Here is a 23,665-nt window from a genome sequence, read left to right as displayed (position 1 = left end):
CCTGCCAGGTTCATGAGGGTCTTTGTTCTATTCCTGCTCTCACCCTTTCTTTCAAGTTTGACTGGAAAACCAAACTGTGCATCTTAGTCGTTTTGATGAGACGATAAACTGAGGTGTTTGTGTGCAGCGTGTGCTTGGCGCACTGAAAAAGAACCCATGGCAACAAAAGTGTTGTCCTCTTGAAAAAATATGTGGAAGAAATCCACTTTGATAGGTACACAAATATGTATGCATTCACCCGTGGCCTGACAAAACGCATTAATTGGGTTATGCTTCTGCTCAGGCACCCGCTTAGCAGATGTGGTGTAGCGTACATGGATTTGTCCTAATGCAGTGACACATCCTTAAGAAACTGAAACTCAGCATTAACAGTTTTTTAAGGGTCTGCACCACAAATTTCAGACTTGGAACGATCTGTTAAGATGGCCCATGCGATCCAGCTCCTCCCCCCCCAACCTCCCCCCCCCCAGCCTAAAAATAAGTCCACATGTGGAGACACTCACACACACACACACAAAGAATCAGAAAGTGTTTGCTTGAAAATGCAGACGGACTCAAAGGAGAGAAAGGACGAAAAACTGAAAAAGCTGTCACTGCAAGAGAGCAATGGACAAGAGCAATTTCCAGAAATCTGTATGGGGTGTTGTTTATGATGCATGTCAAAATGCCCTGAACAGGATCAGCAACAGAGTGTGGGAATTAAGTCATCAATAAAGTAAAAAGAAATAGCCATACAGAACCCTGGGGAACTTGATTCCAAACGAGCTCCAGATAATCCAGAATATGGTGAAATAAGAGGCAAATGGTGAAATGAAAGGAAATCTTTGCAACACACATAAACAGGCTTGCTGTTGGAATCAGTATATATATGCAGTAGGATATGTAAAAAGAATCACAAGTGCATCTTCAAGAATATCATATCATATCATATCATATCAATATCAAGGCATGCAGGCCTGACAAGGCCTTTTGCCCGCTTGAAGTGGAGAAGAAAAAGAGAGTCCCCACATGTCTGGTGCATTTTTCAACATTGAGTGCGCAATGCTTGAAAAATCAATAAATATGTAAGTGAGTTTTGTATTTAAATTTTTTTTAAATGAATATCAAGATAATTTTTAAATGTATTCACTGTTCCTGTGGAAACAATGTCTTGTGACAAATTATTCCAAACATTTGTTACTCTGTTTGTAAAGATATATGCAAATCTGGAAGTTTTTACTGAAACTTTTAATAGTTTGTAGGAATGGCTTCTCGTGGCACTGTTCTCATTCAATGTAAACAAAGAGTGTATAGTTCTGCTGTCATATAATCCATGTGTCATTTATACATCTCTATTAAATCACCACGCAGTCTTCTATATTCTAAACTAGGTAACTTATGTGCTTGCAACCTACTTTCATAGTCCATATCAGCAAAGCCAATGATTCTTTTAGTAAATCTCCGTTGAACATTTTCAATACTGTCTATATGTTTCACTAAACCTGTATTCCAAACGACATTCCCATATTCTAAGACTGGCCTGACTAATGACTTAAATAATGCACCATTATGTCTTTACTTTTACACTGTATATTTCCAACTAACATTCCAGTCAATCTATTGGCTTTTTTAATGGTTTCATGAACATGAACATCAAAAGAGAAACCAGAGTCAACAATGACTCCAAGATCTCTCTCCGATGAAGTCTCCTGCAAGTCCGTACCATCCATATAATACTTATAATGTGGATTATTTCTGCCTGCGTTTAAAACTTTACATTTATTGCTATTTAATTTAATTCGCCATCTATCAGTCCAGTGTACTAAATTATCAATACTAACTTGTAATTTCAATCTACCAACATCAGAATCTACTTCCTCATAGATCTTTGTATCATCTGCAAAGATTTTCACAAAACAGTCTAGTATGTCAGGCATGTCATTTATATAATATACAAAGAGTGTGGGCCCCAAGACACTGCCTTGAGGAACACCACTACTCACCTTAACAGGACACAATGACTCAGTCCCTACTGATACATACTGTGTTCTCTCATATAAGAAGTCTTTTATCCATTCCAACAATTTACCACAAATACCGTATCCTTGCAGTTTAGCAATTAACCTATTATGTGGAACTTTATCGAACGCCTTCTGTAAGTCTAGATAAATTGCATCCATTGGTTTATTGTTTTCAAGTGACTGCATCCAGTCATGTACAGTATTCAACGACTGAGTCACACAGGATCTACCACTGGTAAAGCCAAACTGATAATCAGACAGTAAGTCGTTATCAATCAAATGTTTATTCAAAGTATCACGTATGAAACCTTCAGAAACTTTACATACAACCGATGTCAAACTTACTGGTCGATAGTTTCCAGGGTCTTGTTTATTACCTTTCTTAAATATTGGTTTTACTTCTGGTACTTTCCATGCCTGTGGGATCTTACCATGTGATACAGTTTTAACAAACAGAATCTTTAAGGGAATAGCTAAACTATTATGCAGTTCTTTTAGCAAATAAGGGTGTATTCCATCAGGACCAGTGGCTTTATTTACCTTTAACTGTGAAAGTTTGTCACTAATAATCTTTTCTGAAACTTCAACATAATCTGTTGAAGCCTTGAAATAATATATCTTATATATGCCGATGATAAAATTTTTTAAAAGCTAACTGACATTTCCTGTGTTACTTTTCTGTCACAACATATTTTTGTGTGTGAAATTCTGGCTTCTCTCCCCAGGGAGAGCCCATTGCCACAGTGCAGTGCCACCCATATACATACTTTTTTTTTCTTGTGTGCTTGTGTGCTAAGTATATTTGTTTCACCACCAAAGTGCATTTTTCTGCAGAATTTTGTCAGGGACAACCCTTTTGTTGCTATGAGCTTTTTTGTTGTTTTTTTGTTGTTGTTGTTGTTGTTGTTTTTTTTTGCTTGCTCTACTTAAGTGCATTTTACACACGGACCATGGTTTATCGTCGCATCATAAAGACATACACCCAAACCTGTTACACATTTTCTTTTCACCATTCTCTCACAAAAATAGAATTGGATACAGAACAGAAAGAAGTAGAATGAGGAAGGAGATGAAAAAGAAGATAAAGGAGAAGGTGGATGAAAAAAGTAAGAAAGAGAACAAAAGAAGAAGAAGAAAAACGAAGAAAAGGCCCCTCAACTTTGACACACACACACATACACACAGGTGCCTGTTGTTTTCTCAAAACATGAGCTCCACACACAAAAAGCCGTGGACGTTCACTCCACAGTCTCACACAAGAGGGAGGGAAAGAAATGTGGATATTGCCAAAATATGCTGAATAATTTTGAGGTTTTTCTTTATCACAAACTAAAAACAGATCCCGCGGGCGCCCCTTCGTAACCGAGGCATCCGGAAGTGGTAAAATCTAGCGTTTCTTATTGCCAAGCAGACGACGTGCTCACCTCATCCATTGAGCGCATTTTCAGCTAACGTTCGAAGGTATGTGAAAGCGTGAAGTGACGACGACAGAAGTGGTTCGGAAAACTGTGAAGGTGTGTGAATTATTAACATGTAACGTTGGTAGTCGTGCATGTTTGTTAACGTACATTTATTCGTCTGTTAAAGTACCTTGTCAAAGAAATTGGTCAGTTGCTTCGTCATGCAGTGATGTGTGCATTTTTCGTATCTGCACCGAAACTGTACCAGTTCACAGTAGTACGAAGAAGCAGTGGCACTGACAGTCGGTTGTGAATGCAGAAACGTATAATTTTGTGGTCAGTAGTAGCAGTAGTTGTGCTGCACTTTGTCAACAGATATTTGTCTCTGAAAGCAAAGGTACAGTTTATTAAGTCATGTGGTAGTAGTAGTAGTGCAGGGACTGGCAGGCCGCTTTCTTGATTTTGTTTTGTTTCTGATGGTTTGTTTTTTCCGGGAACACCCGCAATTTCAGAATTTGGTAATATTTGAATAACTTCTGCTATTGTTATTGTCACAGTGTATGCATGAAGCAGACTAAGTTGGGCTTTATTTATTTTCAAATTTTTTTGTGTTTAATTTTATTTTTCTTGCATTATGAAATGATTGTAAGTGCATGTTTAGGCTGCAGCAGTAATACAAGGATTAAACCCTCATGCGCCCCATTTGATATCATCTTTATATGACATGATGCATGTTGTGGACTGGTGTGCATGTAATCTACCATATGTTAAAAATCAAAGCTTCATAACTGCTCACATTTTGATATACATCATATCTGACTGATTTTTGTGCACATTACAGTAGAAGAAGAATTCTATTGCAGATGTTAGCAACTCTCTTGCTGCACACTTCTTCTTTTTTTTTATAAATTTTTTATAAAAGCATTTATATTGCTATACTGAATGAAATATCTGTTCATGATAATGTCTAATTATTCCATGCAGGATTATTTTGTTTGATGACACGTTGAGTCAGTTGTCTTCTAGATCACATCCTTCTATATTTGAGCAAATAAAAGTTCATATAATGCAGTTTTCCATTGTAAGACATATCTTTCATTTGATGATTTCAGTAGTAATAGTTGTAGCAGCAGCAGCAACAGTAGTAGCAGTTGTAGTAGCAGTGTTAGTCATGTAGGAACAAAACAAGCTGTGGAATAAACAGTCCCTTAATTGTTTTATATAATAACATTGGTAACTTTGGTGCCATTCTGTCAAGGTTCCACACCCAGTTTACCCCCATCCCCACCCCACCCCTCCACATACCCCCCCACCCCCTCCCTTTTTTTTTAACTTGTCAAACTATCAAGTGGAGTAAAGAATTTTGAGAAATTGCCCAGTTAATTCTTGAATGTAATGTTTGTTGGTGCCAGTTTTAGTCTTATTTCTGATAGCAGTGGTACTGTCTCTGTGATCAGCAGAGCCACAGCGATATGTCTCGGAGTCGGAAGGTGGCGTCCACGTTTAAGAGTGTGGAACAGGATGAGGGGATGGGAGCGCGGGTGAGGCGTACCATCGGCAGATCCGAGGTAGGTGTTGTAAGACTTCAAACACAAAATCTTATCTCTCTCTCTCTCTTGATATATATATTTTTTTTTTTTTGAAAACTTTTATTAATTTTTTCCATTTAGTTGCACACAGCCATTATACAATTTTCTAACATTCCTCTTTGTGTTTCATAAGGCAACACAGGAGAAAAACAATTTACTATGTGTAAGATGTATCTCATTTCCATGGACAGAAGTTCTGAAAAGAAATTAGTCTCCCCCCCCCTCCCTCCCTCTCTCTCTCCCTTCAAAGTTCAGGTTCTCAGCCTGCTTGAGCTACTAAACGTTCAAAGGTCACAACAACCATTTTAAAAATATTTTAAATTCTTAAGATTAGGTTTTAGGTGAGTGCTTGTGCAGTTTATTGATAACAAAGTAAATAAACCAATTAAAATTAAATAAGGACAAACTGCTTTTAACACAGACAGGGGATACATAAAACCAGAGAGAAAGAAAGCAACTGGAAAGGTAAGACTTGATGGTGATGGGGTTTTAGGTCACAGCCTTTCTCCAGTGAGCTCAGGGCAGTTTCAAAATGTTCAAATTATTTCATCAGTGAACAACCGAAGTGTCATGTTCTGTGAGTTATTCAGTGTTTATGTTTTGCATTGTTTGCACATGTTAGAAATACCCTTGCAGAGTGTTATAATCGTATTGCATTACAATTTACCAATGGTGACTTTAAAGCCATGAAACTGTGGTCTGTTTGGTTCTCTGGAGTTGAAAACTTGCTGACATTTTTCTATGTTTTTGACTCACTTGTGTAAACAAAGTGAGTCTATGTTTTAACCTGGTGTTCGGTTGTGTGTGTGTGTGTGTGTGTGTGTGTGTGTGTGTGTGTGTGTCCATGGTAAACTTTAACATTGCCATTTTCTCTGCAAATACCTTGTCAGTTGACACCAAATTTGGCATAAAAATAGGAAAAATTAAGTTCTTTCCAGTGATCTTGTTTAAAACAATATTGCACCTCTGAGATGGGCACAAAAAAGAAAAAAAAAAGAAGCCAAATTATATGCAAACTGAATTTACTGTTACATTTTTTTAAATTCTCTAAACTTGGCACTTTGATCTGATATTCTGACACAACAACAAGAGCAGTCATTTTTATAAATTTTTGTTCAAACAGGAACTTCTTTTGCTAAGCATGGAAGTTATATTTATTTTGAATGTCTTTGGTGCAGATAGTAAAAAAGGGAAATTAATCTGTAATTAATACTAAGGGGCTTGATTTGCTTTAAACTGATCTTTCTCATCTTAAATATTACATTTTGAAATTATACTCAATACATAAAAAGCTTGTGTGTTTTACTCTCAGTGTACAGGGCTTTCACTGTGTTCATTCGCCCAAGTGGTCTTTTTCGGAAAATACTAAAATCAATACGACAAGTGGTCTTTATAGATCTATTGGCTGAGCCCTGAAGGTCATGGGCAAAAATCAATTGCGTACACATATTTATACATGTTCAAAGCCTGCTCATATTCTTCGTGAACGCGAACGACGCCATTTTGTTTCAAGTTGTTGACCTGCCCGTTCAATCCTATATTCAGTCGACAGTACATGATAACATGTGATGGAAAGTTGGAGAAGGAGACCGTTAAATATTTATTCAGAGAAAGATTTGTGAACGCTCATCACTTACTGGATTATGCCCAAACTGCCACAAAAATATCCACAGAATCAGTCGAAATTCACAGTTAAAAATAATAAACCATGAGAGTTAGTACCCTTGAATTGATGAAACATAAAAATTTCCAGTCTTGACTTTTCTCAAAATGAAGTCCTTTTCACTTCATACGACATTTAGAAGTACTTGTACTTGGCTCTACATGTTATTAGTTTAACAAAATACTCAATTTTCATATCAACTTTAAAACTATAAAACTAGAATTAACATAAAAGAGAAATTGAATCGACCGTGTCAACCGGGTGTAACTAAACTTGTACATCTATCTAGATCCAGAGAAAATGGCTAAATGTTGCAGTGTGATTGCAGCGATAGCCACGTCTCCTTTACTGCGGACTTAAAAAGAATTTTTAATTGCCATTAAAGATTTTTTGAATGCCCAAGATACACCAGAATAATATGATTTAAACAGCGTTCTCAGTTCGAATACCGCAATCATTTATCGCCCTTTTTAAAAAAAAAACATGTTTGAATATTATATTTTTGAGCGTCAGTTAAAGAGCCAGGATAGTGTAATGGGTAAGACAGTTTCTTCTCACCCGAACACGTGGGGTTCGAATCTGCCGTTAGGACTTTTTCTTTTCTTTTTCCTTTTCTTTTAACCCGAAGCTTTATAATAACAAATACAGAACACATTTTAACTATTAGATTTTTTTAAAAGTGTATCACAAGTGAGTCTTGAAGGCCTTGCCTCTCATGTTTATTCTTTTTTTGTTTTTTTTGTTTACTATATGATACACTCATACAGTTACAATTCTTTTAATTGTTTATTGTATGCCTCTTTGTATCGACTGTGCATTTGAGCTATTTCTTAAAATGAGGAGGAGGAATTTTGTTTAATGTCCCGTCACACATATCGGTGATTGAAGACATTTTGTTAAAGTATTAATTAATACTTTTGAGTATTATTCGTTAGAAGGGGTGAGGGATGTGAATGAATGGAGATTTGGGGGAAACTGTGCAAATGAGGGTGAAATGAGTGTGAAATTTGAAAAAAAAAAAATCTAAATACAATTATAGGAAATTACTTGAAGGACTTCGTAAAAGAGAAGTTGTTAAACTAACCTGCAAAACAACTGATAATGAATTCAAATAGTCAAAAACATCGATGTTCTCAGTCACTTGTGAAGACACACTTTCGTGTACATAAGGCTTCATCAAGCTATGGTATAAAAAATCACATGCTTAATTGTCAGGTTACTAAAGCATATGCACTTGACATTAGAACAATACTTGGTCTGTTATGAATTTGGTAATAGTCTGAGAGTTAAACTTAGAATTGGTCTGCGAATGGGACTAAAGTCTGAGAGAGTCAACTGACGAGGTTTTAGTGTTGAATGAAAGCACCTATAAAAGTCTCTTGCTAGTATATTACTTATTTCCTTGTACAACAATGGGCAATATACTTTTATACTACCTGTATAATTCTTTGCTCCCCTTTTTGCTGCTCTGTCTGCTTGGTTATACAGGAATCCAGTATGGGCTGGTATGCAACAAAAATCAACATTTGCACCCTTCACAAATAAGGAGTGCAATAAATAATTTATTTTACACAATAAATCTTCTCTTTGATTATTCTCAAAAAGGAGGAAACATTTTAAAACAGATTGAGAATCAACACAAAATAGGATATTACTTATCATCATTTGTATTTGATCTTAAAGTGAGTCCCCTGTTGGTGAGTCAGCTGGACGCACAGTGATACTGAAGGACCAAAGAGCCTAGAACACCGATGGTCCATCATTGCTGTGTGCAGATGCGGAGCTTTGATCCATTTTTGATGCTGGATGAGTTCAGTGTGGGGGCACCTGCTGGCTTCCCTGATCATCCACACAGGGGGTTCGAAACGGTGAGTGGATTGACTTCATTTCTGTGTGTGTGTCGATTGTGACTCATGCTCTCTCTCTGTGTCTGTGTCTCTCTCTGTCTCTCTCTTTCTTTCTCCCTCTCTTTGTCTCCTCCTCTATCTGTCTCTTTGCCTACCTGCCTCTCTGTTTGTCTCTTGCCCTCTCTCCCTTTCTCTGTGTGTTATTTTTATATGTTTGTGTTGTGAACGAATTGATTTGGAGTATGTTATGATCAAACTATATGTGTTTTAAGTTGAAGTTGCATGATACAAAGATGATTAATTCTGAGAGTGTTGATAGTAGGAATGTATCAAGGTGATACCTATACTTTATATGCTGTTATCTTCAATAGTTTAAGAGATACCACTAAAAAAAAAATTGGTATCAGATTACAACCATGATTTTTTTTTTCCATTCACTGAAAATTTTCCTGGTGAAGAGCATAGCAGAGACAGTGAGTGAGAAGGTTAAAAACTGACTGGCCATGTCCTGACAAGTAATGCGCTGTGGGGTGATGACTAAAGACAGCCACTGATATTTGTGACGTTGGCCTGACAGGTGACGTACATGCTCAGTGGCTCATCTCGACACGAAGACTTCTGCGGCCACAAGGGAGTCATCGATGCTGGCGATCTGCAGGTAGCGTCTGTCCTTTACACACACACACACACACACACACACACACACACACACACAATGACCACACACGCACACACACACATGCACGCACATACACACACATACACATACAGACGCATATTCACTCACATATGTAGATGCTCACAGAAACACACACACACACACACACACACACACACACACTTATGCAACACACAGTCACAGACAGATACAGACACACATATGTATATATATATGCACAAATGAACATGTGTTCAGGCGTATGAATACATGTTCCTCCCTGTGCATTGGATGACAGCAGTGTGGGATATTGTTCACTACGAGATGCCCCATGGTTGTGTATGTGCATGCATGCACATGTGTATTCATACAAGTAAATATGTTAACTCAGTACTGCCAGTGAGCATGTTTGTGTTGTGGAGTGGATGACAGCGGGGCGGGGCATTGTGCACTGTGAGATTCCCCTAGGGTGTGTATGTGTGTTCATGCATGTAGGTGTGTTAATGTAGGTAGGTGTGTTAACTCACTCGGGACGACAAGTTTTCTCCCTTGCTTTTCCTCACAGATGGCCCATTGGTTTGGAAAAAAATTACAAAAAATACAAAATACTGTGTAAGAAAATGAAACTTTCAGAACTGGTTTATTACGTGTTGAGCTATTACATATAAAAAAAAAAATCAAATTTCTCATCTTATTTTTACAGTTTTGCCATATGTAGAAAATACTGCCAATTTTTCACCCCGAATCACCATACCCATGTTCGCTTTCTGCATTAAATTCGCTTTCTTCTTCATCATCATCCACCTCTTCAATGTCTGACCCTTCAGTTTGTAGCATTTCAAGTACTTCGGCAACCCTAAAACGTTGCCGTCACTGCCTTGTTCGCTTCACAACATTCTGAGAAGAGCCCGCTTTGCTAACAGGCTGGCACGCGAGCAGATGACCGGTCAGTGACTTTGTCAGCGTGTGTGCGAGACGGGCCACACATCCCAGGCTGACCAATCATACTGTTCGATTGTGGAGTGACTCAGAATAGCGCACTCTGTTTGGCTAATTACAAAATCACGTGTACAGCGCATGATGGAATTTTACTTTTGGAGAATGCTATTCCATTCCTTCGTCCGAATCCGAATACGTTTTGTGTAGGAATGCGTGAGCATTCCTTCATCCGGAAAGAGTTAATGCAGGTGAGGGTGTGTGTGTGTTGTGTGCAGTGGATGACGGCTGGGCGGGGCATCGTGCACTGTGAGATTCCCCATGGGTGTGTATGTGTGTTAATGCAGGTGAGGGTGTGTGTGTGTTGTGTGCAGTGGATGACAGCTGGGCGGGGCATCGTGCACTGTGAGATTCCCCATGGGTGTGTATGTGTGTTAATGCAGGTGAGGGTGTGTGTGTTGTGTGCAGTGGATGACGGCTGGGCGGGGCATCGTGCACTGTGAGATTCCCCATGGGTGTGTATGTGTGTTAATGCAGGTGAGGGTGTGTGTGTTGTGTGCAGTGGATGACGGCTGGGCGGGGCATCGTGCACTGTGAGATGCCTTATGGGATGTCCATCAGTCATGGCCTCCAGCTGTGGGTCAACCTGCGGCGTGAGGACAAAATGGTGGAGCCCTCCTACCAGGAGCTGAAGGCCAGGGACATCCCCTCAGCCTCCAAGGGCGGGGTCACAGTCAAGGTCATCGCTGGGGAGGCCTTTGGGGTCAAGGTAACTTGGAAGCAAATAATGTCATGTGGTGATTGGTGGGGGTCAAGGTCATTGCCAGGGAGGCCTTTGGGGTCAAGGTAACTTGGAAATAAATAAATGCCATGTGGTGATTGATGGGTTGGTGATTGCTGATTTGAGTGATTTGAGAAATGATTGTTATTATTGTTGTAAGTTGATTTGAATGATTGATGTATGATAGTCATGTCTATGACCATGACCATAGAACAGTAGTGGAGGCAACTGCTGTCCCTACTGTCTGGGCTAGAATTTGATCATAGTGGAGAGTGTCTTGCCCAAAGTACATCCCCACTCTTTCGGCCAAGAGGGTTTTAGGACAGTTAGCTTTGGGGATAGCCCCCAAAGGCCAACTAGCCCCCAAGGCAACAGCACTTGAATGATTGATAAATCATCATTATTGTTGCTGTAATTAGTTATAGTGTTTGTTAAGAAAACGGAGTGTTTCCTTCAATGATGATAATAGATATTTACTGAATCTTATGATTGTAGCTGGTAGTACTTTGATTAATTGTTGAGGCCACACATCCTGCCAGCCACTGCACTGACTTTAATGATTTAGGTCCAGGGGAATAGGTAATACACATTCCTTTATTTTATCTTTATGATTTCAGTCCAAAGTGTACACTCGAACACCGACTCACTACCTGGACTTCAAGATGGAAAAGAACTCCCGTCTGACTCAGCCCATTCCACAAGGCTGGAACAGCTTTGTGTATGTTCTCCAAGGATGTGCTCAGTTTGGTAAGACTGCTTTCACCCCCATGTGTGTGTGTGTGCGTGCGTGCGTGCATGCGTGCGCGTGCGTGTAAATTCTTTGTATACGCAGACTGTAAAAAAGATGACGGAGATGGGTGTTGACATTAATGGAATTTGTAGCACATCATAGACAAGGCTTAGATAGGTTTCTCTCTTTCAGCCATCTCAAGTTACAAACATCAAGTGATCTGGAATGTGGAATCAGTAATAAAACAAAAATGAAACAAAGCTGAACAGTTTATTCTGTGAGTGAAATATTCTCAGTTCAAGGGAGTCCTAGTGCCAGTGCGTGCTGTTCATGATTTAGCTGGCAAGCAGATTTCACTGTCGGTCTTTGTACACAGACCTGCAACTATGTGTAGTTTTATGATCTCCAGCTTGAGTGTGTGAGTTGCCTGCTGGCGTTCTTGGTTAAGTATGCCTGTTTTTATAATGTAATTATGTGCATCATGTCTGATGATGTCTGTGCTGAATTCCTTGTTCTGATCCTCTGGTGAGAAAATTGATGGAATGGTGAGTATGAGAGGCATGTCCAGCAACATCCCAGTGTTCTTTCCACTCAGTTTCATTCCGAAGATGGGGGAAAAATAGTAAATTTGTTTAAATAACATTGTGATATATACTCTACATTTCTTCACCTGTCGAATGACGTAAAGAAGGCTAGTCAAAAGAGTGGAAGGGAAGAAATGTGGACTATATCAATGTTATTGACCAGTTTACAACTTTTCCGTCTTTTTAACAGGAAAGTACAGGGGAAGTAATTGATGAGTATGAGAGGCATGTCCGGCAGTATCCCAGTGTTCACACATACACAGTGTTCTTTCAACATGCCGCATGTCCAGCATCCATGTGCATGAATGTTGCTGCACTGCTGGTGCCCAGTTTTCTTTTCCAGCGTTTGTTGTCGTTATCAGTTTCTATGGGATGGATGTTGGCAGTGTTTTCAGCACCTGATACGGCTCCACGTAGTAATGATGATAATGAGAAGTTTGTTTTCAATATGTCAGAGTGTACAAACTGGTCCATATATGCTACACCACATCTACACAAAAAAAAAAGAAAAAAAAGAAAAGAAAAAAGGCATGATCTACACATATATCAAACTTTCTGGTCAAGCCTGGAGCTCATCCCATTTTTGTGTAAAACATGAAATGAAATAGGATGACTAAACAAAATAAAGAACTATGTCAAATACTTTGCAACATATTGAAATGAAAGATAGTACAAGGCAAAATGACTCAAGTAAATTAAGAATAAACAAGAAAGGCAAGGCTTTAAGACTCACTTGTGATACACTTAAAAAAAAAAAATCCAAGCTTTTTATGTATTGAGTATAATGCATTTACTGTTATATTTATATTTTTTGTATTCTCTAAACTTGGCACTTTGATCTGATATTCGACCCAACAAAAGATCTGTCAGTTTGTTCAAACAGGAACTTCTTTGCTAAGCATGGAAGTTTTATTTATTGCAAACGTTTTGGTGTAGACAGTAGAACAAGGGAAATTACTCTGCTGGGGAACTAATTTGCTTTAACTCACTCCATGCCAAGAGTTTTTGCCCTTGCCAATCCCTGAAAACCCAGGGTTTGTATAGGATGGGGAAAAAATTGTAAAAAAACCAAATAAACACCCAGACAATTGATATTTAGTATATGTATGCAAGGAATGTTGTTCCATATGTGTGCAAAAAATCAAAGTATTTACTCACCGTCTTGATGTTGATCGCGGTATCCATATTTAGTGTATTTTTTAGCATTTTTGCACCCATCAGAAAGGTACACCAACATGTTCCACATCACATTCTAACACTATTTGAGGAGCTGAATACCTAGTGCATGCAATGAAGTATGAACAGGTGGTGAAGAAAGTTGAAATTCACTCATACAAGAAAAAATATTGTCTCTACATAATGAAAAGAAAAAAAACTCAACCAGCTGGGTGTTGACTGGCCAGTCAGCTGACAAACCTGGTATGCCAGTGAAGGGATGTGCAAGAGGGAAAAAGGAAAAATTGTCAGTCCAATCACTGGTGAAATCACTTGCAAAATCGTCCATTTCCTCAGTGGTTTCGTCGTCTGTGTCTGTCTCATCTGCTGGCACAATGTCCTCACTTTCCTCTCCATTGTAAACACTCTCTTCAGTGGCCGAATCTGTTTCTAGTTCATCGGGATCTGGTTCAAATTAACTGTCCGAAGAATCAACATTATCTCCTTCGACATCAGAGCCTTCAGTTTGGATCATTTCCAAAGCATCTTCGACGCTGAGTAACATTTCACCTCTCCGACCGTGTCGAACACTTCGCCGTGACGCCATCTTGTCAAACAACTTACAAAGCTGACAGGGGGCACGCTTTGTTATCAAGTGCGGTTGAGCTTATCGCGACATACACGCAGCGTGTGTGAATGAAAAGCTGACCAGAGGTGACGTAAGATATCACATCTGCTTTTGATTTTCGCATCCGACGCGTCACTCCGACAGCACGACTGTTTAAAATCCAAGTCCGCATATGCGGACATTGGCATCCAACGCTTTCTCCGACGATGTCCGCATATGCGGACAATGGCAGCGAGTGAGTTAAACTGATCTTTCTCATCTTAAACATTACATTTTGAAATTATACTCAGTACATAAAAAGCTTGGATTTTTTTTTTTTTAAAGTGCATCACAAGTGAGTCTTGAAGGCCTTGCCTCTCTTGTTTCAAAATGTAATGTTTAAGATGAGAAAGATCAGTTTAAAGCAAATTAACTCCACTAGCATTACAGAGTAATTTCCCTTTTTTACTATCTGCACCAAAACGTTTGCAAAATAAATAAAACTTCCATGCTTAGCAAAAGAAGTTTCTGTTTGAACAAAAAATGATAATAATGACTGCTCTAGCTGTTGGGTCAGAATATCAGATCAAAGTGCCAAGTTTAGAGAATACAAAAAATATAAATATAACAGTAAATGCAGTTTGCATATAATTAGGCTTCATTCTTTATTTTATTGTGCCCATCCCAGAAGCGCAATATTGTTTTAAGCAAGATGACTGGAAAGAACTGAATTTTTCCTATTTTTATGCCAAATTTGGTGTCAACTGACAAAGTAGTTGCAGAGAAAATGTCAATGTTAAAGTTTACCACGGACGCACAGACACACACACACACACACACACACACACACACACACTCACACACACAGACAACCGAACACCAGGTTAAAACATAGATTCACTTTGTTTACACAAGTGAGTCAAAAATGGGCCATGCTCAGGAAACTTTTGAGCATCCATTCAGGCATGCATACTCACAAGTGAGTAGATGGAAACACACATACACACACACAACACACACACACACACACACACACACACACACACACACACACACACACAGATGTTTCTGTCACACTCTCACACTCACTCACTCACTCACTCTGACATGATAATGATGATGTGACTGCAGGCCCTGAAGACCAGAGAGTAACGGGGCAGGCTCACGAAGTGGTGATATTGGACCAAAAGGGAGACAATCTGGAGGTTGTCAATGAGGTCAGTTGTTGCCGGTGTTTCTGTTCATCATGTCATATTGACTTGCGTGCATCGGCAGTAAATCAGTCAATTTGAAGTCAAGTGAAAATGGAAAATTGTGAAACTGATTTAGAATATTTTGAATACCCATGCAGCAGCCATAGTTAATCATATCATGTTAACCTGTTTCATCCTGAGGAAACTTAACTGAATTCATTCTCCAGACCAAGTGGTTTTCAAGCGATGAAAGATGAAAGAGGGTAAAGTTTAAAATAAAATAAAAACTTTTAGAATTTTTGTGTGAATCAGTGTACATGTTGTAAATTTATTACTTGTCAATCAACTAAAATTGGATAGATGGTGTGTTGTTTTTTTTCCTGTCTTTCAACAGACATAATTATTTTCTCTTGAGCATCATCAACATCATAACTGTTCCAATCTGCACATTTCACTATGGTTCATTTGTACTTTGACAAGCAAAACCAAACCAAACCAAAACAGAATGGAAAGTAGGGTTTGAAACATGTACGAGTACCTTGTTCCATTGTTTCTGTTTGACCACGCTTGTGATTCAAGAGACACTACTCATTTGCTGAGGGTCATTGGCAGACAGAATCATAATACCTTTATTATCTTGTAGAGAAATTAAGTGTTGTGAAGTCTGTGATACATACAAATTATAAGCAAAATGGTAAAATTTAGTGTACAACATATACATAACAAATAACGCTCAACTCAGTCATAGTAAAGCAAGTCCAATAACTTTCGATCATTTAAAACACACACATGCATGTGCGCATGCACACACACACACCCATGTGCAAAACTTACATCCCTTTGTAACAAGACAAACTTTTTGAAATGTTTTAATCAGTCATCGTGAAGTGTGGTGAAAGTGGAAAAACGTAGAACTGACCCAGAATAGTTTTGAACATCAAAACCAATGTTATAAGTACACAGTGTGCCATGTGTGTGTGGAGGGAAAAAGATCGTGTGGATTTTTAATTATATATATTTTTTAATTAGATTTTAATGTATCAAGTGCATTATAAACGGGTTTTGTGTGAGAAAAGTATTGAATGTTTGTCATTGAACGAAATTAGCATCCATGAATAGTGTTGTGTGTGTGAGTGTATGCGTGTATATGTGGAATGATGTTGTGTTGTGCATGTTTGTGTGTGTGTTCGCATGTATGCATGCATACAGCCATGCTTGAAGTGTGCGTGCAAGTTCCCTGCGTGCTGTGTGTGCAGGGCAGTGAGCTATGTCATTTTGTACTGCTGGCTGGGCAACCCCTCAATGAAGAAGTCTACCAGCACGGTAAGATTGGACGTTACTTTGTCTTTGTGGTTTGTCTCCTGCCGGTTTGGTCTGTGTGGTGTGTGCGTGTGTGAGTATGTCTCTCTCCTTCTCTTACTCTCACTCTCTTGTTGCTTACACCCTAGCCAGCCACACAGGCTACGTCAAGCTGAAAATGTTATTCCCATCACATGTGTATTTAAAAAAAAGAAAAGAAAAAAAAAGAATAAAAACCTTGTCAGAATCAGTCCCATGAAGTCCTGAAAGGGAAAACAAAAACAGTTGGAAGAGGAAATTATATTTATGGACATAACACAGACATGCCTCTGGTAGGGACCATTCCTTCAGTGACTTGACAGGATTTTTTTTTATCGACAGCAACAACAAAAAGAACTAAATCTGATGCAGTTGTCCATAATACAGTTTTATTGTGGGTTTTTATCCATTTCAAGATGGCGGAACCAGGGGCAGTTTGTGTACAAGGTTACGTGAAGGAGGGAGCATATATTATTCCACTACTGCAACGACAGCAGATTAATAAACCTGAATATGAATCAATATTTTGAGAGCTGAACACTGGCTGACTGCATGCATACCCAGCCCTTTATTGTAAGTGCTCATCACTGAGCTGTGTTTTGTCACATGTGGACGTGAAGGGGGAGAGGTGTAGTCAGCAGAGTGCGTTGGGTTTTTCAGGACCATTTGTGATGAACACGAAGGAAGAGATACAGCAGGCCATCAGTGATTACCAGCGAGGGAGAAATGGATTTGAGAAGGCCCGGTCATGGACCTCCAGTGGAGAGTAGAAGAGATTGCTGCTGTGTTCATGCATAATATGTGAGTCGTGAAGAAGCTGACTGAGTGTACGAATATTGAGTAGTGAAGGTTGAAAATCCCTTAACCTTATATTGTCATAGGGGCAGAGAATTTGTATTCATTGTGTCTCCCTCTGAAAACGGATGACTGTGTCTTCCTCTGAAAACAGTGTATGGCTACCTACATGCCAGGGGTAAAAATGGTCACACATGTAAAAGCCCACTCATTCATTTGAATGAACATGGGAGTTGCTGCCCATGAACGAAGAAGTAGATGATGACTGTGTCTGAGGCTGGGTACAGGAGGGTGCTGCCCATGAACGAAGAAGTAGATGATGACTGTGTCTGAGGCTGGGTACAGGAGGGTGCTGCCCATGAACGAAGAAGTAGATGATGACTGTGTCTGAGGCTGGGTACAGGAGGGTGCTGCCCATGAACGAAGAAGTAGATGATGACTGTGTGTGAGGCTGGTTACAGGAGGGTGCTGCCCATGAACGAAGAAGTAGATGGTGACTGTGTCTGAGGCTGGGTACAGGAGGGTGCTGCCCATGAACGAAGAAGTAGATGGTGACTGTGTCTGAGGCTGGGTACAGGAGGGTGCTGCCCATGAACGAAGAAGTAGATGATGACTGTGTGTGAGGCTGGGTACAGGAGGGTGCTGCCCATGAACGAAGAAGTAGATGGTGACTGTGTCTGAGGCTGGGTACAGGAGGGTGTGGCCCAGTCCTCTCCTCCAACCATTTCTGACTTTCCCTGACCGAAGTCAGGTACCCATTCACACCTGGGATTGGAGTGCAGAAAAATGAGAGTGAAGCGTTTTTCCCAAGGACAGAACACCATGCCGAAACACAGCCTCATCCCCTGATTTCTGAACGCAGCCTCATCCCCTGATTTCTGAACGCAGCCTCTTCCCCTGATTTCTGAACGCAGCCTCATCCCCTGATTTCTGAACGCAGCCTCTTCCCCTGATTTCTGAACGCAGCCTCATCCCCTGATTTCTGAACGCAGCCTCTTCCCCTGATTTCTGAACGCAGCCTCTTCCCCTGATTTCTGAACGCAGCCTCTTCCCCTGATTTCTGAAGTACGAAATATGACAGGAGTGAAATCAGTGAGGGCAAAATATTAAACTAGATCTCGTGAGGAAAATAGAATTCAGTGAATGGTACATGCAAACATGGAATGCATTGAGGGGGTGACAAAAGGAAACTATACCCTCCTGTGGCAGTGGTTTGTACAGTTCTGTGCTATCAAATTTTCTTTTTGTTGTTTGTACAGGTTCAGATGACCTGAGCCAGTTGATTTGGTTCTCAATGAAAGCTTGGTTTAACTAAAACCTGTGTGTAAATGATGTCATGTTTATAATGAAGCATGTAACTCAGCTGAGTTTCTTGGGATCTTTGATGCCTGTCAGTCTTCAGAATGATGATGTAAAAAAAACAAAACAAAAAAAACAAAAACAAAGACAAAAAACCATCAAGAATAATTACACAAAAAACAGTACTTACGCAAACCTTGTGTGATCATTTACTAATGTTTGCACTTAAGCATCATGAAAGGCTTATGTCAAAATGTTAATGTTTTTTTTAAACTGGCTGGACCTTGTTACATGTCACAAGTACAGACCAAGCACATACATTTACTATAACACATATTGAGGCAAGACATTTCATACTGCACTGCAGAGGAATAGGCATCTTTACCAAAGTTGCAGTCACATTCCTGGAGCATGGTCTTCCCTTGTGACCTGCTTGAAGGTGCAGCAGTGTTGAGTGTTAACAACCTGTTGGCTGACGTCATTAATTTAGGTCATGTTGTTCAGGGCGTGCGTCTTGGTTCAGTGAATATTGTGTTGTTCCATGGACGAGTCCTGGATTTACGGATGGTGGAAGGGTCAGTACAGGAGTCTGGGTCACTTTGGTAAATATTCTCGACGAGCGCAATAGCCGAGTGGTTAAAGCGTTGGACTGTCAATCAGAGGGTCCCGGGTTCGAATCACGGTGATGGTGCCTGGTGGGTAAAGGGTGGAGATTTTTACAATCTCCCAGGTCAACATATGTGCAGACCTGCTAGTGCCTGAACCCCCTTCATGTGTATATGCAAGCAGAAGATCAAATATGCATGTTAAAGATCGTGTAATCTATGTCAGCGTTCAGTGGGTTATGGAAACAAGAACATACCCAGCATGCACACCCCTGGAAACGGAATATGGCTGCCTACATGGTGAGGTAAAAACGGTCATACACGTAAAAGCCCACTCGTGTGCATACAAGTGAACGCAGAAGAAGAAGAGGAGGAAAATATTCTCATCTGCATTTCATCACATAAAGAGGAAAATCATGTGATGTGTGTCTGTCACCTCCCTCCCTTTCAAGTTCAAGGGGGTAGCACATGCAAACATGAATATAACCCACTTGGGATTTTCTGATACTGCCAGTCTGTGAAATATTACTATTGGTTGTATTATTTGCTGAGGCTTTTGCTCTTGACATGTGGGTGTGTTTCTGAATCAGACTTTTGTGAAGAGGCGTGGCAGGTATGTTTTATGGTGGGCAGAAACAAAGATGTTGTTTTTTCTTTCCAGGATACTGTGTATTGCCGGCACTGTTTGGAGCAGTGAATGTTTACCCATTCCCACTCCTTTTCATGTGAAGGTTGATATCCAGTATTGATTATCAGAGTTAAAGTGAAAAGTCAAGGGATGGTGGTGGTGGGAGGGGATGGAATTGGAAATTTTACATTTTATTTATCTTTATCCAGAATACTGGGGAATCAGATACTATTTTTTCAACCAGTTGATATATATATATCGTCTTTCTCAAAATCCAGTGTGGCTTTTCCTTTTTCATGAAGAACATTTGAAATTATTTGTGTTTTGAAGTCTACTGTATTTGGTCATGCAACCTTCAGGATATTTTTATCAAGCTTTTACTTTTTAGTAAGAAAAAAACTTGTGAACACCAGGAGGAATATAGAGGTGCTGTGGCAGAATTGGTTAGTTGTACTTCAGTGTTCACCAGTGATCAGGGTTTGAGGATCTGGTTTGGTCTGGTGTTTTGTCCGTGGGAAAGACACTTTTCTCCGATCTTCCTCACACCACCCAGGTGTGAATGGGTATATGTGACTTTGGCGGGGGAAGGCTGAAACGATGGAAGAAGAGGATTGGGCCCCACCTTCCTCTGCCATGACTGGGCACTGTGGGTATGAATTCACTGCCCCTGTGTCTGCGAAAGGCTGTGTGACCTTGAACTCTTTATATTTAAAAAACAGTTTAATAGTATTTTGTAATGCTGTCTCCAGGATACAGTAACAGGAAGAAAACAAAAACATTATCAACAGTAGGAGGAATCTCTTAGCGATTTATGTTTATTGCTTGTTACAGGCATGAATAGGGTGATATGTGTGTGGGAAGATGTGGAAAAGGTGAGCAGGTCAGAGCTGTACAGTATACTGCTCTGATCTATAATCTGCTGTTTCTGTTTTCTCCTTCTGTTCAGGTCCATTTGTGATGACCACTGAAGAGGAAGTGCAGCAAGCCAGAAAGGACTACCTGCTGTACCAGAATGGTTTTGAAAAAGCACGTGGCTGGAATTCTTTTGTTGTCTACGAAGATGACGACCCATCCACCCTTCTGCCTTAGGGAGTTGAATTAATGTAACACTTTGTTCCCTGAAGGAAATGAATATTACATTATAAAACATTATTAATTTTTAAGTATTTAACATTGCATACCAGTTTGCTCAATTATTAGTGTAAATATTGCTGGTCTGTGTGTTTAAAAGATCACAGTTGCCATTTTTTTTTACCAGAAGACCATCTTATTGTGCATCAGAAGAAAACTTGACGATATTTTTTCTCAGCCATGCCAGTCGGAAAGTGTGGATGTTCAATGATGTTTGGCTGCGACATAGTAATTACAAGTCATGGATTCACTGCTGTGATAGCAGGCACAAAGATGAATTCTACTGTTGTATCTGCAAGAAGACAACCAACATATGGGTGAATCTGCGTTGTCAAGTCACAGTGAAAGAAAAACACTTGCTGTTACTTGCTGCCAGTAAACCTCATGATTTCAATTTTACGTCTTTACCTTTCCAGCAATACCAGAAATGCCTGTAAACCCCTAGTACCAATTAGCAGTTTTATATCTTGGAACAGCTTGACATAAGCTTACAGTTGGGGCCAACAGCAAAGTGAAAGCTGTATGGTCAATGGTTTCTTCACAGTAATGGGAAGTCATTTGCAGCTTAGTCTTTTGTGAAGGACTGTGACTCAAACCGGGAGGCAAGATTGCACTCGCTCTTAGTGCTGCAGCTTTGGGGGCTTGCTGGCCTTTGGGAACCATCCCAACGTTGACTGTCCTCAAAACTTTTCGGCCGAGGGGGATGTACCCTGGGCAAGACACTGTCCACTATAATCAAATTCTAGCTCAGATAGTCAGGACAGGAGTTGCCCCCTCTGATGGTCATAGTTAGACATTTTGGAGCAGTGTTGAGAAAATCCTGTTCAAATCAGCAGAAGTACCGCTAGCAGGTGTGCACGGCCATCTCAAGTGGATAAAACTGAAAAAGGTCGGGAAGTGCAGCCGCAATGACGTAAAGCTTTTGCTCGAAAACGGACGTACTGAGAGCTGAAATTATGTGGACTTGTGAAGTGATGAATAGCCTCTGCAGCTTATAGTCTTGTAAGGACTTGAAATAAGATGTGACAGGATATCAGAGCCAGCTCTACATGAGTTGAACACCATGAACTGTTTTTGTTTTTTGTTCCCCTTCTTTTACTTACAGAATGCCAATTCTACAGACTGGACTTGAATACGGTTTAAGACATGTGTAACAATCTGTATAAAGGTTTAGTTACATGTTCTGCATTACAGTCCTTGACCTTTATAATTATGAAATGATCTTCAAAATTACTTAAAACTTTTGCTTGGAAGTCTGTATGAACCTTGGATCAGGAAGTCACATTTGAATTCATGTGGTTTCATGATGTAATAGTTAAAAGATTGAACACTGTATATAAAATATAAACACTGCATGTCTATTTTCTATTCTATTTCTACCAATAACACATCTCTACAGCCAAGTCCAACAGTGTGATCATGACAAACGCAAAGCAACTGTGACTCTCAGAATCCAGAACTTCTGACAGGCAGGGAAAACCAGCGGCCATGTGACCTTCGGCAGCTGACAGTGGTGGACCCAAAACGTGAACTGCATGCTGTTATACACCAAGCAACAAGATAAAATGTGTGGACACTTGGCAAGTGTGGAGAGGGAAAAAAGATATGTCGCTGAAAGAAACTGTGGACTGGATCTGTGGTTTGTGGAAAGTAACCACAGACTGGACTCAGTAGTGGGACAGGTGTCAGTTTGGGTGTCACACCGCCTTACCAAGCCAGCGTCAGAGGACAGTCACTATCATATTGATACAGCCACAACCATTCATTGTGCAGATTGGTAAGAAAACCATTGTGCTGGGCTGTGTTAAAGCTCTGTGTGTGTCTATCTCTACAAGCAGTCATCGTGTGCAAACTGGTAATGTGTGGGGCAGCTTAAAGTTCTGTGTGTGTGTCTTTTCTCCTTGTGTAGCCCCTGGTGTGATAAAACATTTAACACTAACACTGGATGCAACAGTGACATTGCTTTCTTTCTGTTTCTTTTGCTTCTTTCTCAGCCTGTCATTCTTTATGGACAAGCCTGTGCATACAGAATGCAACTACCCGGTTTCAGTTGTATGCCTGTATCTGTATGTAATAAGATCTCATTGATATTATTTATTCAGTACATTATATTCTGCAACTTAGAATTAATTCTAGCAAATAAAATGTCAAAGGGGTGCAGTACTTTCATATAATTTCAGTGCATTGAAATTGTGACTTCATTCCATTTCCAGATTCACTAGAAAATTAGTTTTGACAAGAGCAGTCGATAGCGAGTCAGTGTTTATCTGTTTATGTTTTAGATGTATGACCACACAAATAGAAGAATTTCTGGCCCATATGTCATTCTACAGTGTCATCAAATGCTTAATAAATATCATTTTAAAATTGTAACAATACTGTTACTTTCCCAGGTAACAGTGAAGCAGTTAAGAAATTCGAGAAAAAAAAAAAGGATCAAGTTTGATGAAATTTTCTCTTAATGTGTGACAGAGTAGGAATCCCATGCTGGTTGTGAAGGCTTTGATTCTCTTTGTTACACTTTGTCCTGCCCCACACCCCTGCAATTCCTCTTCTGCCCATCTGTCTTTCAACAAATACTTTATTGTTTGGTTTACTTTAGTTCATTTCCGTCCCTATGTATTTACTCAATTTATTGATTTGGAGGGTTGTGTTTTTGGTGCACTGTTTGGTAAGATAAGAGTTCAAAAGCACTAACTACTACTACTACTGTTTGTTAGATCTTT

General features: G+C 39.7%; 1 protein-coding gene across 8 annotated transcripts; it reads left to right on the top strand.

Annotated features, from left to right (window-relative positions):
- Positions 1 to 3,339: 3,339 nt before the first annotated feature.
- On the top strand, positions 3,340 to 23,623 carry LOC143283755 (pirin-like). 8 transcript variants are annotated; one of them, XM_076590074.1, is made up of 10 exons: positions 3,675 to 3,797; positions 4,858 to 4,968; positions 8,428 to 8,520; positions 9,077 to 9,157; positions 10,656 to 10,862; positions 11,492 to 11,621; positions 15,082 to 15,167; positions 16,400 to 16,466; positions 17,142 to 17,282; positions 20,755 to 20,876. In XM_076590074.1, exons 1-9 carry the CDS (start codon positions 3,714 to 3,716, stop codon positions 17,249 to 17,251), a joined length of 969 nt encoding a protein of 322 aa, XP_076446189.1. In that variant the 5' UTR covers positions 3,675 to 3,713; the 3' UTR covers positions 17,252 to 17,282; positions 20,755 to 20,876. The 8 variants fall into 8 exon arrangements, with proteins under 8 accessions (XP_076446192.1, XP_076446190.1, XP_076446193.1 ...); XM_076590077.1 differs by lacking the exons at positions 3,675 to 3,797; positions 17,142 to 17,282 and adding an exon at positions 3,340 to 3,461 and having other exon boundaries at positions 20,755 to 23,623; XM_076590075.1 differs by lacking the exons at positions 3,675 to 3,797; positions 17,142 to 17,282 and adding an exon at positions 3,375 to 3,514 and having other exon boundaries at positions 20,755 to 23,623.
- The last annotated feature ends 42 nt before the right edge of the window (positions 23,624 to 23,665 follow it).

This window comes from Babylonia areolata, chromosome 7 (assembly GCF_041734735.1).
Source record: "Babylonia areolata isolate BAREFJ2019XMU chromosome 7, ASM4173473v1, whole genome shotgun sequence".
NCBI classification, from domain to species: domain Eukaryota; kingdom Metazoa; phylum Mollusca; class Gastropoda; order Neogastropoda; family Buccinidae; genus Babylonia; species Babylonia areolata.
The sequence above is the reverse complement of the archived record's forward strand: the minus strand, read 5'-3'. Positions and strand labels throughout refer to the sequence as shown.

What these genes read in the sequence shown, in the direction of transcription:
- LOC143283755 (XM_076590072.1), top strand. Translation starts at nt 3,714, where the DNA reads ATGCAGAAACGTATAATTTTGTGGTCAGTAGTAGCAGTAGTTGTGCTG. An exon ending in TCGATGCTGGCGATCTGCAG is followed by an intron (nt 9,158 to 10,655) that starts GTAGCGTCTGTC and finishes TGTTGTGTGCAG; the next exon opens with TGGATGACGGCTGGGCGGGG. An exon ending in TGAAGAAGTCTACCAGCACG is followed by an intron (nt 16,467 to 20,754) that starts GTAAGATTGGAC and finishes CCTTCTGTTCAG; the next exon opens with GTCCATTTGTGATGACCACT.